This window comes from Leptodactylus fuscus, chromosome 1 (genome assembly GCF_031893055.1).
Source record: "Leptodactylus fuscus isolate aLepFus1 chromosome 1, aLepFus1.hap2, whole genome shotgun sequence".
Taxonomy (NCBI): Eukaryota; Metazoa; Chordata; class Amphibia; order Anura; family Leptodactylidae; genus Leptodactylus; species Leptodactylus fuscus.
The window spans coordinates 38,959,130-38,975,724 of record NC_134265.1 but is presented as its reverse complement, the minus strand read 5'-3'; the positions used below and the strand labels follow the sequence as shown (position 1 = coordinate 38,975,724).

Below are 16,595 nucleotides of genomic sequence, written 5' to 3'. Positions count from 1 at the left end.
CAGCACCGACTATTATACTGCCCCTACAGAAAATCGTAATGCCACTACAATACTACCTTCTATATACAAGAATATCACTACTATAATACTGTCTGCTATGTACAAGAATATTACTACTATAATACTGTACCTATGAACAAAAATATAACTACTATAATACTGCTCCTATGAACAAAAATATAACTACTATAATACTGCTCCTATGTACAAGAATATAACTACTATAATACTGCTCCTATGTACAAGATTATAACTACTATAATACTGCCCCTATGTACAAGAATATAACTACTATAATACTGCTCCTATGTACAAGAATATAACTGCTATAATACTGCCTTCTATGTGCAAGTATATAACTACTATAATACTACTCCTATGTACAAGAATATAACTACTATAATACTGCTCCTATGTACAAGAATATAACTACTATAATACTGTTCCTATGTACAAGAATATAACTACTATAATACTGCTCCTATGTACAAGAATATCACTACTATAAAATACTGCTGGAGAGTGTTAGGAGGCCCCATACACATTAGAACTATGGGAGGCTAACCCACAACCATATAATGTGTATGGCACCCTTACATTGCAGTATTATACTTCCTTCATTACACTGATAAATATACAGAGAATTCAGCTCTGGAGAAGGGACCTCATATAAATACAGCTTAGAAAGTTTACTGGCACAATCTTCCAAGAGACATTGATTGGCGCTGCCTCATCCCAGACTGAAGAGCTGGAAAATGACTGTGAATTCGATGAGCACAACACAAAGCGCTGAAATGTCAGCGGACTACCCAGCCCCAGTAATAGGGCCTGAACCCCTGTTAGTCAAAACTGATTTTGCTTCAAATTAGAAATTGATTTTTGCTGGACACAAGTCGTCTGCAGACTCCCGGCTATTGTGGCTGTGCAGTGAAAGGGATTAACCTCGCCAGCCGCTTGGGTTCAGCCTGACGACACTATGTGGAGCGAGAGGAAAAACTCCTTTTAATGCAAGGACGGCCTGGCACGGCGTCGCGGGTTATCTCTTTACTTCCAGATCAAATCTTTGCAATTTCTTGACTTTTCTTTATTCTGTATTGTGTTTATTTGTATGGTGAAAGCAACAAAAGGTGAACAAAGACAGAGGGGAAAAGTAGGATCTTCCAGTCTAGGTGGAAGAGAAGGGGCCTCTGAAGAGCTGGTGGAAGAGAAGGGGCCTCTGACGCTTTGCATTAATGAGATGTTGAAATTCTTCTAATCCGACATCAAATAATGCAGAAAATCCAATAATCTGACGGTGGGGAACTGTAATGTATCATGTATAACATTCGCAGGACTGAGTAGAGACCATAGAGGAAGCAACCATCTCCAATCTATGGCAGTGTGCTCAGCTATTGTTTTCAGGGTCCCATCCTGGCAATTGGTGGGGGTTCCTGCAGTTGGGTCCCCACCAATCACTAGATGTTTCTATGTCCCTCAAAAAAATCCATTTATATCTGATCCCCATTTCTCTCTCAAGTGGGATTTAGAAGAATAGTATACACTGGGACATAGATGCCATGGTCAACAGTCAGCTGCTTTCATTTTCCGATGGGAGTCTGAAAAATAAGGCGCGGAAAATGGACTCGAAGTCATGGCCAACTACTTGACTTCTCCTCTCCACCGGTTCTGATACAAGATGGGTTCTTGACTACCGTTCCTCTTGACTGGACATGGCCAAAATGTGTGTCACGAGAAGATACTTTGTCAAGAGATATCTATCCTAAATGTGTCTTCATATGTTGCACCAGCTAGTGGTTGTGTTGTGAATTGCAGTTATGTTACTATTGAACACATAAAACTTACCTTTACCGAGCGTGGACTGCGGCTGGACATACGAGCCATCTCCCTGACCCTCAATGTTTAGCCCAGAGGCTCTTCCTTCTGATCCGTTTTTACTGGGACTCTGTGGTTTTCTTCTGCTCTTACTGGATGGAGGGGTTGGGATCACTGGGCTGCAAGAAACAAGAGAAACTATCAAGCTATGAAGACGTCAACTAAATATCAAATCAGGTGAAACAGAACAAATGCAATAACACATGATATATACGAGCTGGCCTCACCACTGTAACCAATATCCTCATTAAGTCTCCCTCCCTTTCCAGTCTCCCTTCTGTCCCCCTCTCTGCCTTCCACTCCTTACCAGTCTCACTCTCTGCCCCCTACTGCTTCACCAGTCTTTCTTTCTCCGTCGCTCCTTTACCAGTCTTCCTGTGTTACCAGCTCCTTCACCAGTCTTTGTCTCTGCCCCACTGCTTTACAAATCTCCCTCTCCTTCCCACTCCTTCAGTCTCCCTCTCTGCCCCGCTCCTTCATCAGTCTCCCTCTCTGCCCCCTCCTTCATCAGTCTCCCTCTCTACCCCGCTCCTTCACAGTCTCTTTCACTTCTCTGCTCCTTCACCAGTCTCCCTCTCTGCCCCACTCCTTCACCAGTCTTCCTCTCTGCCCCACCCTTTCACAGTCTCTTTCACTGCTCTGCTTGTTCACCAGTCTTCCTTTCTGCCTTGCTCCTATACCAATCACCCTCTCTTTCCCACTCCTTCATTCTCCCTTCTTTCCCCATCTATCCCACTCTCTCCCTCCCTGTCTCCATACATCTTACTTTCTTCACAACTTCTGTATTACTCTCCTTCATATGTCAGATAAATATTTGATACCGTATATACACGAGTATAATCCGAGTTTTTCAGTTTTTGTGCTGAAGAAGCCCCCCTCGGCTTATACTCTAGTCAAGCAAAAAAAAAAAAAAAAAAACCCTTATTAAAAAAAAAAAAAGTAAATAAAAGTTCTAAATCCCACCTTTCCCTAGAATACATATTAAAGTAGAAAATGACTGTGAAACACAAACACATTAGGTATCCCTGTGTCTGTCAGTGCCCGGTCTACTGAATATAGGGTATCTGTAGAGCTGAAGGGGTTAGTAGGAGCACTGCAGATCCCCTATATTCAGCCAAGCTGAATTCCAAGTGGGGAAAAAAACAAACAAACCCAGTCCTCAAGCTCAGGGAAGGGGCAGACAGACAACCAAAACACCCCCTCCCCTTCCCCAGCAACTACTGCACCCAAAAACTCTGACCATTTTAATTTTTGAAATTTTCCAGTAGCTGCTGCATTCTCCCTCCTCGGCTTATACTCGAGTCAATAAGTTTTCTCAGTTTTTTGTGGTAAAATTAGGGGCCTCGGCTTATATTCGGGTCGGCTTATACTAGAGTATATACGGTAATCAGAAAGATTTATATAAGAATGCGATATGTATGAAAAAGATCTCCAATATCTCTCACCTCTCATTCCTAAAGGTATTTTTTTCTTTATGGTATATTATAGGGCATACTCCTATATACACCCATATACACATACAGTGCTGGTAAATACTGCAGCATGTTCCTACAATAAACCTGTGCACATTGGATACTGATCTCATTTCTCAGGCGGCGCAGGATGTGATGAGGATGATGGCGGCAGATTGCCGGTATTTTTCAGAATATCCATAAAGCAGAAGAACATTGCAGCAAACACCTCCACGTTGTGAATAATTTAGAGCGGAGTTTGGTGCAATGTGAATTTTTCTTCAGGGATGGGGAAGTTAAATACCTTTAATTTCTTCTAATTATTTCAAATTTGCAAGTTAATTATGGCTGATCATTAAATAACAAAAAGGACGGCGCTCTCCGCAGAGCTTTACCTTCCGCCCCTCGCATTACTTAAGCTACATTTCGCCATGCATGAATTAACTTTCTAAATAATCGCACGTTTGACTAAATGGCTCTGGAAAATGAGATGCGGATCCTCGGGAAAGGCCTTAATGGACATTACAAAGGGCTACTGGGACCAATGTTACTCACAATCTGAGGACTTCTAATGGGGTCTTATTTACTCCTCTTTAGGCTAAGGCGAGGCGTCTCGGCATTAGAGAGCGCTCTGTACGGAGCAGCCAGCGCTTCTTGCCGACGATAAAAGCAAACGTCCATTTAGAGACAACTAAAATTCAGTTTCAAAGTGTAAGCGGAGAAACTTGTCTGAAATTAAACGCTGCTTTTACGGGCGAAAAAAGAAAAACGATCTGTGATCGCGGCAAGTCTAGGTACAAGCTGGTGAGAGATCCATGTGTGTAAGAGTCAAGGAAGCCCAAAATTCTCTCTAAGTAGGTATGCCAGGATTGTAATATTGGTGGCAGGTCAGATTAGTGGGAGCTGATCAGAAGCGTGAAGGCGACTTCTTTAAATTTTACTCCAAAATTACTATTATTAGTAGTAATAATATTTTTTTTTATTAATATTGGGACATTATTTTGGGATGCACAAAGGTTAGAGATTTTTAACAATTGCTAATATGGAAAAAATATTTAATCTGGGTTTTAATAATCACTTTAAATAGTAAAAAAAATTATAATAATAATTTTATATATATTATATAAATATATACACACACATTATATATATATATATATATATTTGGGAAGAGATCAGGGAAAATATGTCGTGACTTGTACAAGACATGAATAAGTTGCAATTATTTGTACAAAAACAAAAAAAAAAAATTCTCTCTCTCACCTGACCCTAGTACTCCGGTGTCTCCAAGCGCAGTCCTGTCCTGCTGCTCCGGCGTTTTTCTTCTGCGATGTTCCTTTCCTTAGACCGCTGATTGGCTTCAGACGTCACTTGACCGCCAAGGCCAAACCACAGTCTCAGTGGTCCAAGGAAAGGACAAAGGACGTCACAGGTAGCGATGCCCTGTGTCCTTTGCGGAGGCCGCTTACTGGCCTCAGACATCACGTGCGGTGGAGACTTCTGCCAGAAGAATACTCTGGAGCAGAAGGATCAGACCAAGCTGGGAGAGACCAGAGATCGGGGACAGATTATTATTTTATTTTTTTTATCTTCCCTGGGCAAATATTTTTTTTTTAAAAAAATAGTTATCCTGGACAAACCCTTTATTTTCCCATATGCCACCAGTGCTCCGAGTATCACGAACAGCATATGATTTGCTTATATCTCCCAATGAATATTTAAAGGGGTTATCCAGCTTCCAAAAATTTCCTGCAAATACATCCACAACAGTGCTATATACTCACTGCTCCTTATTACAAACAATAACATTTGTCTCTGAATATTGGTCTAAAAGTGGCCGACCCCTTTAGGGTGAGGCCCCACTGGTTGGAAATGCAGCATTTTTGGGCATTGCGGAAACACAGCGGAAAAAAACTCCGCGTTTTACAATACCAGCATAGTGAATGTAATTTTGTCTAATCCTAGCCCCACACTGTGGACCAAAAACGCTGCGGAAAAGTTTCGTTTTTGAAAAACACAGCATGTCAATTATAGTTGCGGAAACGCTGAGTTTTTCCCTCCATAGATTTCTATGGAAAGTTTGAAAACTGCAGCATGATAAATGTGTTGCGGAAACTCCGCAGAAACACAGCAGAAAAGCATCAAAATCCGCAGCCAAAAACTCACTGTTTTTGCTTGGTTGAGGCTAAGCCCCCATGGGCCGGAACCGCCACACTAAAGCGCATGAATCCCATCTACTTTGCAAGTACTGCAAAACACCGCGATTTTTGCCCGCTGCGTTTCTGCCATGGCCAAATCGCAGCATTTCCGGCCCGTGTGGCCCTGGCCTAAATAGCAGAGGACCACAACTCCTCAGGATTTACAACATAGCCTTTCAATTACCTTTATTGCACATGAGAAACTCGAGCAAAAACGCGATGAAAAACTCAACAGAAAACTCATATGAATTTCCACAGCAGAAAACTGAAAAACGCGATGACAAACGCATGTACATGCACTTTTTTTCCGCGACAAAAAATGCAGCGTTTTCTCTGCGTTTTTTTGTGCTGCGTTTCTGCCCAGTTGGCTAGTTCACACGTAAATTATGTGTGGCTTATTTTGGTCCTGAAAAAAACCGCTTCCTAATTAGGAAGCGTTTTTTTGGACCTTGCCGCGCTTTTTGGAGCTTTTTTTTTTAGAGCTTTTTTTTTTTTTTTTTTTGTAAAAACCGCCAGATGGTTTTCCCCTCCAGTTAAGTGAATGGGCCACAAAAAACTCGTTTTTTCTGCGCGTTTTTTTGCAAACAAAAAAATCCGCGCGGCAAAAAATGCAGTTTTTTTCGCCTCCCATTCACTTCTATTGCTTTCTTCAGGCGGAAAACGCCTGAAGATCGGTCTTGTCGCTTCTTTTTTCTGCTAGCGGCGAAAAACTGCCAGCAGAAAAAAAAAAAGCTAGCGGTCTCCATAGATCACTATTGTAATGAGGCGGATTTTGAGGCGAAATCCACCGTCAAAATCCGCCTCTTTGCCCTCGTGTGAACTAGCCCTGAAGTAGGATTTGGCTGCCATCCATTCTTCTCAATTCCCCATATACAGACATGTTTGGCTCTACCACACACCTGACTCGGAGTCACCCAGTCTCACCGATGTCAGCGGCTTCAGCCTAATGTTATGACCTTTTTTAGAGTATATTCACGCGGCAGATTTGGTTATAGGTCTATAAACCCGTTTGATACTTTTTTTTTTTTTTTGCAGCAAATACATGGACTTCTGCAAACTTCTTTCAGATTTATGAAGAATCCTCTTTAGAGAATCTGTCATGTGTGCATATACGGTACTCTTAGAGAATATTGGGAGTCCTCCTTTCGGAGTTGTGCTGGCATTGACTTCCAAAAGGCAAGTACTAAATTTTAAATAGGATCGCTCACATTGTGGACAAAGTAACGTAATGTAACAGAGCCATGGGCTACCGGAGAGACTGCCCGTGCATCACATAATATTACCAGGCCGACGTGTTTTATGGCATCTTTATGAACATATATCACATTAAAAAAAAAAAAAATACAACCACACACACAAAAAAAAATCCATCCGGAGAAGACGTATGTCACAGGCGAGGCAGAGCAATCTATTCTGCTGGCGGGAATTTAACTAAATGACACCAAATCCTTCATACATTGTCACAAGGTTTACTTTAAGACCTGTCGGCATCAATCACCCTACAGATTTATGTAGTACTTGACTGACAGAGAGCACAGAACGTCAAAGTAGCCCTATAACCCTGAGGAGAGGATAAAGACGCCAGTGGGGGGCGCTATTACTTATTCACTAGCTATAGCTGAATAAATGTGATGAAAGAGGTAAAGACATAATATCTGTAGGTGTTAAATGCAGATTTTACCCTTTCCATTAATATATGAAGAAAAATTCTGCAACAAATGTACACCAAAAATTCACAGCGTGAGGGGCAACACGGGGGCTCAGTGGTTAGTACTGCAGCGCTGGAGTCCTGGGTTCAAATCCTGCCAAGGACAACATCTGCAAGGAGTTTGTATGTTCTCCCCGTGTTTGCATACTCCAAAGACCTACTGATAGGGAAAAATGTAGATTGGGAGCCCTATATGGAAAAAAAAATAAAAAAATTCAAGGCGTGCCCCAAAATCTTTCCTAAAAATCCTTAAAAATCACACGTGCTACATGTTGTAGCTTTCTCATAAAGAAGGATGCATTGTGCATGTAATGTCCAGTATATGGCACCTTCCTATATACCATATTGAGTGGTATATATAGGTAGGATCCCAGGAGAGGAATCCAAGCATGCTGCATGTACAATGAAGTGGATCCGCTGGACCCATCTCGGGCTAGGTTCACATCTGTGGACTATAATGGGGTCCATGTGGTTTCCGCACAAAAAACGCGGAGAGAAATGTGCTGCTTGGGAACTGAATGCAGATGTAAACAGGGCCTTAGTATTGTATACGTTTTTTACTAAATCATGCTGAAACGTCTTGTTTTTACAGGGGCATCTCATGATGTTGAGGGTTTAGTGGCAGGTTCCCTTTAAGAACACAGGATGTAAATCATAAAGTTTTGAGAAAATTCTACACTTTCCTTACAGCCAGAAAGGGGGAAAAAAATCTCTCCTCCCAAGAAGTGCAAATAGCTCTTTAAGTCTGTGATTTATTGAATGACATTTCCGTCCTTAATGTCTGCTATTTATACAATACCTTCCGTGTACAATCTTGCACCCCGCTGAGTCTACCTTATTACATTGCATGGCTGTAATGTCTTGCCTTTATACAAGTCTTCCAGCTTGATGCGTGACAGCAATACATCACAGGGGAATAGCTCTCATTTCTATGGCCGACACCAGCTGCAAACAGAACAGGTACAAGCGGGACAAAACCTCCTGGAAGCCTTCCTCTTCTCACAGCCACACAGGGACTGACAGGGCCTGGATTGAGGGGGGTCCTTGTGGCCCTGACATACAGGGACGTGTGTGCTTGGCCTTCTGTCTAATAAATATTCTCTTCTGAGGTGGTGTTGCCACACTGGACCGTCTTTACGGCAATGCTCTGACAATCACTGTATGTCCATGCAAGGTGTATGTCAATTCTGATGAAAACCGCCATAGCGTGCGTCATAGGGGGGCAAAACCACCGTTTTCTGTTCAAAAGGTTCAACTACAGACATGGCGGATTTATGGCAGATTTTCAGAGTTGAATCCACAATAAACCATAGTGTAACAATGGTGAATTTTACGTAGCAAAAATAAAATTTTTGAAATTTACGACACGCGTTTCCTCAGGTAACCGCTTCCCAATCGGAAACCTGAACGCAGATGCGAACCTAGCCTGAGAAGTGTGCAGCGTACATGCCGCATCCTTGGATTCCTCTCCTAGGTCCTACCTATATACTACTCAATATGGTATATAGGAAGGCGCCATATACTGGAAATTACATGCACAATGCATCATTCTCTATGAGAAAGCTACAACTTGTAGCACATGTGATTTTACGCATGTGGGGCATGTCAATGAATTGTGAACACCATATAGGGCTCCCAATCTACAGTATTTTAAGGAAATCCATGCAAACATGGGGAGAACATACAAACTCCTTGCAGATGTTGTCCTTGGCAGGATTCGAACCCAGAACTCCACCGCTGCACTGCTAACCACTGAACCACCATATTGCCCCTCACGCCGTGAATTTTTGGTCTACATTTGTTGCAGAATTTTTCATCTATTAATGGAAACTGTAAAAATCAGCATTTGCCACTTACGTCTTTACCTCTTTCATTCAAAATCACATTTGTACAGCTATAGCCAGTGAATAAGTAATAGCGCCCCCCACTGGCGTCTTTATCCTCTTCAGGGTAATAGGGCTCCTTTGATTTTCTTTGATCAATCAGTCAGTCAAGTACTACATAAATCTGTGCATGTCCATCGGCCATTTTCCTGTAGCCGAAAGAGAGAAGAGGCGGAGAACAAGAAGTCATCGGCGTTGGAAAGTTGTCTCGCAGCACAAGGGACGCCCCCAGTGCTGCGACAGAACTCATTACCGTAATAAAGAAACCGGGAATATATACCGAATGGCAGCGCAGAGACTTCTAAAGGTAGGGGAAGAATAGTCTGTCTTAAAGCTATTCCAACATGGGTTTAGCTAATAGAATCCCTTAAAGGTCAGCCAAAGCTATGAATCCTAGCAGGACCTAGTGACCATCTAATGTGTATGGGGTGTCCTAGACTCATCATACAGCAGAGAGGGGAGATACAATTTGAGCTGTTGGATGTCAATACACCCAATACTTTAATTCTCAATGAAGATCACCCATCACCAGGTCTTAGCGATTCTATCCTGCTTCTCAAAAAAAAAAAAAAAGAACGTGAACAGTATTCACACATGGACGTGTGAGCCTTATACTGCTAAAACTTCTACTCCTTCTCGGACACATTGAGGCTTGATGTTCAGGTACAATTACACAGATCGCACGCTTCCTCCCCGGCTGCGGATAATAAGCCGCCTCTGGCTGCCGCTTGCTTTGAGTGATTGCCGAGGTTCTGGGTAACTGAAGTCGTAGAATCGGCCATCTCATCTACACCAGGACGGCGCTCCCACATGGTGGAAACAGGTCTCTGCTCGTCCTGCGCACATTAAACCTGTCCAGACAAGGCTGATAAAAGCAAAACTAGGAATAAATGTTCAGCAGAATCAATGGAAAGTGTAGCTGCGTGCTTCATTTATGATGATGTCATCAGAAGAAACCGATAATTGTTTCTTTATGGTCAGGAGGAATAGACAAAACGGAATAGACCGGACTGCGGAAAAGTTATGAAGTATAATCTCTGGATTGAAACTGTGATAATATAATGTATTACTAAAATGAAAGAGAGTATCACCAGAACCCAACACATCAACCCAGCTGTGCAGAGAGAGTAAGCCTTCGTTCAGATCAGCGTTTGGATTCCGTCCAGGGGAGTCAGCATGGGGACTGTCCTGAACGAAATACAAACGCAATTGCAAGCGCTGTGCTGTAAAAGCACATGGACCCCATAGACTATAATAGGGTCCGTGTGCTTGCCACATGCTGCACACACGAATCATGCGGATAGTTAAGTAGATTGTGAACTACTTTCCTGGCGGCATGATCCCTGCGGAGATATGGCGGTAAGCACACGGACCCCATTATAGTCTATGGGGTCCGTGTGCTTTTACTGCACAGCGCTTGCACTTGCGTTTGGTATTTCGTTCGGGGGATCCCCATGCCAACTCTCCTGGACGGAATCCAAACACTGATGTGAACGAGGGGAGAGAGGTTAGAGACACCTGAACCAAAAGGCGTCTTCCCCATGTGAATTGGTGCCTTGGATGCAGATATATCGCCATTTTTGGCAACCTACCATTGAGTTCTTTGGAGCAATGTTAACACTCTTCTTTCTACAAAGACTTAGTGCTCGTTCACATGGGGCAAGAGGAGGTGGACTTTGCTGTGGAATCCACCTCAAAATCCGCCCCCTCACAATGGTGGTCTATGTAGACCGATAGCGGTTTTTTTTCCGCTAGTGAAAAAAAGAAGCGACATGACCTTTCTTCAGCAGGATTCCGCCTCAGGAAATCAATACAAGTCAATGGGATGCGGTAAAACCGCTAGCGTTTTTTGGCGCTTTTTTTTGGGCAAAAAAGGTCCATTCACTGTGCTGGAGGAAAAAACCTGAAACAAAAACCACCTCAAAAAACGCTCCAAAAAAAGCTTCCTAGTTCCTGAAGCGGATTTTTTTCCTGACCAAATTCCTCACCCACCCTAACCCATGTGAACTAGCCCTTAAGTGGCAACGCTCTCGTTGCTCTAAAGATCTCATTAGCATATTGCCAAAATTTGCAACCACCAAGGGACAACACCAACTGGTTGGAAAGGACTATTTTAGGGGCTCCTAGTTTCGGCCTTTGACTCTTTTTCCATACAAACCCTACACAATCCAACATTTTCAGCCGAGCAATTGTCTTCTGTAAATTCAGCCTCAGAAATAGCTTTTTTCCTTTTTCTCCGAGATCTGCACCAACACTAATGAGTTCTCTTGTCACCGTCCTTGGTATCTGACAAAGGCAGAAATCATGAGTCCGGCGGTGTAACCATGTACGTATGTGCGGGATATTTAATGGATGCGCGGTAATGTTGCTGTGTATACGGATATTTATCTCTTAAATGTTAGTCCTATTAATCACTTGGCGGCTCGTGAGGGCGATAGATTCTTAAGTGTAAATAAGCTCTGCAGATTATTTAACGCTGCGCCTCTTCTCTCTGTTTTAAAGGGCAGGGAGCGAGGAGGACAAGCAAAACCTAGAAAGAAAAACAGGAAAATAGGAGAAAAATCCCTGCGCCGATTAAGGCCGAATCTTTAATTTAAGATTCTATCGAGCCAATGCAGTTCCACAAGTTTAGAGGAACCTGTGAGGTCAATATGGGACACAAACCAACCCCAGGTCCTTATGGACGGGTGGTTAGTTAGTGTCTCAAATCATCTCGACAGCATCTCCTTTGTCCCGTTATAGACACTTATCCCCTATCCACAGGACAGGATAAGTGTTTCCGATCGACGTGTCTCCCCCAGTGATCAGGAGGATGAGGGACTTAAAGTCCCTCTAAGACACTGGATACTTACTATATCCCAGTTTAGTCTTCCTTTAGAGAATATTAACATAAAGGGATTGTCCCATTACTGACACTTATCCTATCCACCAAAGAGGGTAGAAGTAATCGATCAATGTGGGCCCGACAGCCAAGTCTCCCAATGATCACAAGACGGCTTGAGGGGGCAGTCATTCCCCCGTCCTCCTGATCACTTTGAGACCCGGCTATCGGGTTCCCAGCAATCGAACACTTATCCCCTGTTTCTTCAGTGTTTACCTTGGTCCATCTCCATCCTTAGAATAGGGGATCCAAAACTCAGAGCTCCCGCCATTCAGCTGTCACATGGTATGGCAGCAGATCAGTTCCATTCAAGTGACTGGGGCTGAGCTGCAATACCAAGCACAGCTCTGTAGTAAGGAAGCTGCAGCGCTCCCCTGAATGCAGCAGCCTCTTCAACCAGCTAATCAGGTGCTGGACCCCCACTAGTAACATACTAAAGACCTATTCTAAGGACAGGTCATCAATAAACCCAGTAATATGATGTACAGGAAAATTTACAGGAATGACGTCCATGGTTATAGGATGCTGAACCACCTGGCCTGAATGAAGGAAAGGTGGAATTCCCAAGATAGAATCCCTTTAAGATTCCCTGCTCTATCATTAAAATCACATTTTTTCCCCCCATCACACGTATGAATAGCCTTAAGATAGGCTATTCTTCTCCTACCTTTAGTTGTCTTCTCCGCGCCGCCGTTCGGTAGAAATCCTGGTTTTCTTCGGTATGCAAATGAGTTCTCTCACAGCACTGGGGGAAGGTCTTAGCACTCAAACAGCACTGGAGGCGCCCCAATGCTGCGAGAAAAATCTCCAGCGCCGCCTCAATCTTCTTCAGAAACGGCCTCTCTACATGTCTTCTCCCAGAGTTGGGTTCAAACTTCTACGCATGCACAGTCGGCTCTGCCATCGGGCCTCGGGCAGAGCCGACTGCGGATGCCCACAGACCACAAGAAAATGGTCGCTTGCACAGCTTACAGTGTAAGCAGCCATTTTTCTTGTGACTGGGGACATGTGCAGTCTGTTCTGCTCGAGCCCTAGAAGTTTGAACCAAGCTCCGGAGGAAGACGCAGAGAGAGAGGCCGGTTCCTGTAGAAGATGGAGGCGGCGCTGGAGAGTTCTCTCGCAGCATTGGGGACACCCCCAGTGCTGTTTGAGCGCTGGGAACCGCCTTCAGTGCTGCGAGAGAACTCATTTGCATACCGACAAAAACCAGGATGGCGGCGCAGAGAAAACATCTAAAGGTAGGAGAAGAATAGTCTTTCTTAAGGCTATTCCTAAATATGAATGAGAAAAAAAAAAATTGATTTTAATGCTAGAATCCCTTTAAAATATGGTGGACCACTCGCTCATCAATTGCTGCAGGGATAGAGGATTTATTCTAACCCAGGAAAATGAGCTGCAATTTGGTAACCAAAAAAAAAAAAAAATTACAAAAAAAAAAGCCCGCCATATGTATACCTTCCAATCCATCTATAAAGAAGAAAGCAGTATGGCGGGAGATGAGGAGTATAAGGGACAGCGCACAGGGTTACATATGGGCGAGCTGGCAGCGGTAACGTCTTGGAGCTTTTGCACGGTAAACCTTCAGCCTTAACCTGACAGCATGTGAAATGTGGAATTATGTGCAGCTAATTCACAGGCAGTCAGTGTGTTTCTGCTTGGCTGCTGCCCTGTCATGACTCTCCAGCAGCAGCTGCCTCCGTCCCGCCGTGAATGTTCTGCTATTTCAACTGGGGATAAGAAGCTTATTTTAGGAGGCCCCGGGAGACTCGTTTTCTTGCTCACCGACACCACTGAAATGGTAATTTTTAATAGAGGCCTGAAAGACTAAGAACAAGAAAATATATATATTCACCCTTTCATTCAGCAGTAAAGGGTCTTTATACGCTCAAGAGCCCATGAGAGACATCTCGGCGATAACACAGTGACCGCCTTAACCGCCTAGCCGCTGGTGCCTAGAAATAAGACGCTGTCACCAACACGATTTACGGTGGAGATGGCGGCGTTTGCTGGTGCCAAGTGTTTTGTTCAGAGAAAACCTTCATAGAATTTTGTATTATTTCTAATATTTTTGGTCTCTGATGATAACACAGCATGATGTCATAGGGGGTCAGAGACCATCTCCCGAATTTTTTTACCCATCGAGCTGCCAACAGCTGTTGTGCGCACAGTCATGCCTATCGCAGGTCTCTTGGCGGTTTGTTTCACCAGTTCACTATTTTTCGATGACTGACTGATGGCTGTTTTTGCTCCTTTTGGGGTTTTCCAGCCTTCAGGATAGGACAACAATTGAGGATCAGTAGGGATGTGACACTCAGGACTCCTGGCAATCCATATCACTTCTGCATCAGAAGTCATGTGACATCATATTAATTGGTTATATGACCTATTTGCATCACAGTCTCACTCAAGTGAATGGGACTGAGCAGCAAGACCAAGCATAGCTGCTGTAAGACATATGGTGTTGCGTTTGGCGTTGTGTAAAGAGGCTGGAGCACTCTTCCAAACGTTGCAGGATACTCTCTCCAAACGCCTCTATGGCAGAGCAATCTGCATTATCCCATGCACAAGAAAAAAGGGAAACCCACAACTAGGCTGACAAAGGCCAAAACGACAATCTTGGCCTTTGTTGAGTTAATGGAGGCCTATGGACGTATAGGGGGCTACTTACAATATAGCGGAAGGAGCGGTCCAAGAAACCTCCTAATATCAGATGTGAGTACAGTGTGAGCAAGCTGTAAATGAGGCAGACCCTTGGAAGGTGATCTATGCCAGCTCATAGCATTATTCACACCCCTGCACATCCTCACCATTTTGGGGAATATGTCAGGACGGCGCAAAAGTACATGGCAAAACCGACATACAAAGCATAATAATAGATCTGCTCCAATGTGCATATTCGCAGATTGAGGAAGATTACCTGTGTCGTGAGCCATTCATTAACCGGACTGCCGCAGGTAAAGGTGTGGACATGACCGCCATCTCTCTGCTCTGGGATTTTGGACTTGGTTGTCTTCTGGATATAAAAAAAAAACCAAAAAACATATAAGATAAAAAAAAAAAAAAAATCCAAAAGAAAGTTGACATTTTACAGCAAATCTCCATAATTGCACTACTAGAAGCATAAGGAACAATGTAATGGACTCCAAAAACTTCACCCATCCCTCTGACTACATTCTAGAGACCTACCGGTCAGACCTTTCATCTCTCACCTCGAGGAAATAATTCAGCAGGAAAGGCGCAGCATGAAGAGACTAGAAAAACTCTGTAGTAGAGGGAGTGTAAAGAGACAGTCTGGGTATTAAGATAGAAGGGAACTGCTGGCCTGTACTGAGAAATATCATTTAGAAGAGCCCCCACCATTAAGTTGAAAATGGGGTGTCCTACCGGTCAGACCCTCAATTGTAATTTGTGGGGAGAATACTTCAAGTGCTCCATATCTACACAGAAGAAATAAAGCATTGCAGGATTCCTACTGAAAAAAACAGGCCATCTACAGAAAGAAATCACCTTGACGTTATATTCTTGTACATAAGGGGCAGTATTATAGTAGTTATATTCTTGTACATAGGAGCAGTATTATAGTAGTTATATTCTTGTACATAGGAGCAGTATTATAGTAGTTATATTCTTGTACATAGGGGCAGTATTATAGTAGTTATATTCTTGTACATAGGGGTAGTATTATAGTAGTTATATTCTTGTACATAGGAGCAGTATTATAGTAGTTATATTCTTGTACATAGGATGCAGTATTATAGTAGTTATATTCTTGTACATAGGAGGCAGTATTATAGTAGTTATAGTCTTGTACATAGGAGCAGTATTATAGTAGTTGTATTCTTGTACATAGGAGGCAGTATTATAGTAGTTATATTCTTGTACATAGGAGTAGTATTATAGTAGTTATATTCTTGTACATAGGAGCAGTATTATAGTAGTTATATTCTTGTACATAGGATGTAGTATTATAGTAGTTATATTCTTGTACATAGGAGGCAGTATTATAGTAGTTATATTCTTGTACATAGGAGTAGTATTATAGTAGTTATATTCTTGTACATAGGAGCAGTATTATAGTAGTTATATTCTTGTACATAGGATGCAGTATTATAGTAGTTATATTCTTGTACATAGGAGGCAGTATTATAGTAGTTATAGTCTTGTACATAGGAGCAGTATTATAGTAGTTGTATTCTTGTACATAGGAGGCAGTATTATAGTAGTTATATTCTTGTACATAGGAGGCAGTATTATAGTAGTTATATTCTTGTACATAGGGGGCAGTATTATAGTAGTTATATTCTTGTACATAGGAGGTAGTATTATAGTAGTTATATTCCTGTACATAGGAGCAGTATTATAGTAGTTATATTCTTGTACATAGGAGGTAGTATTATAGTAGTTATATTCTTGTACATAGGGGCAGTATTATAGTAGTTATATTCTTGTATATAGGAGTAGTATTATAGTAGTTATATTCTTGTATATAGGAGTAGTATTATAGTAGTTATATTGTTGTACAAATAAGGCAGTATTATAGTAGTTATATTCTTGTACATAGGAGCAGTATTATAGTAGTTACATTCTTGTATATAGGAGTAG

General features: G+C 42.5%; 1 protein-coding gene across 1 annotated transcript in view; it reads right to left on the bottom strand.

Moving 5' to 3' along the window:
* KIAA1328 (KIAA1328 ortholog) overlaps positions 1-16,595 on the bottom strand; it is a 118,426-nt gene that overhangs the window by 25,506 nt on the left and 76,325 nt on the right. The window contains exons 8-9 of the mRNA XM_075269737.1: positions 14,911-15,006; positions 1,843-1,991 (exon numbers count right to left, since the gene is read on the bottom strand). Coding sequence (XP_075125838.1) covers positions 1,843-1,991; positions 14,911-15,006 — 245 coding nt within the window. The remainder of the gene's footprint in view (positions 1-1,842; positions 1,992-14,910; positions 15,007-16,595) is intronic.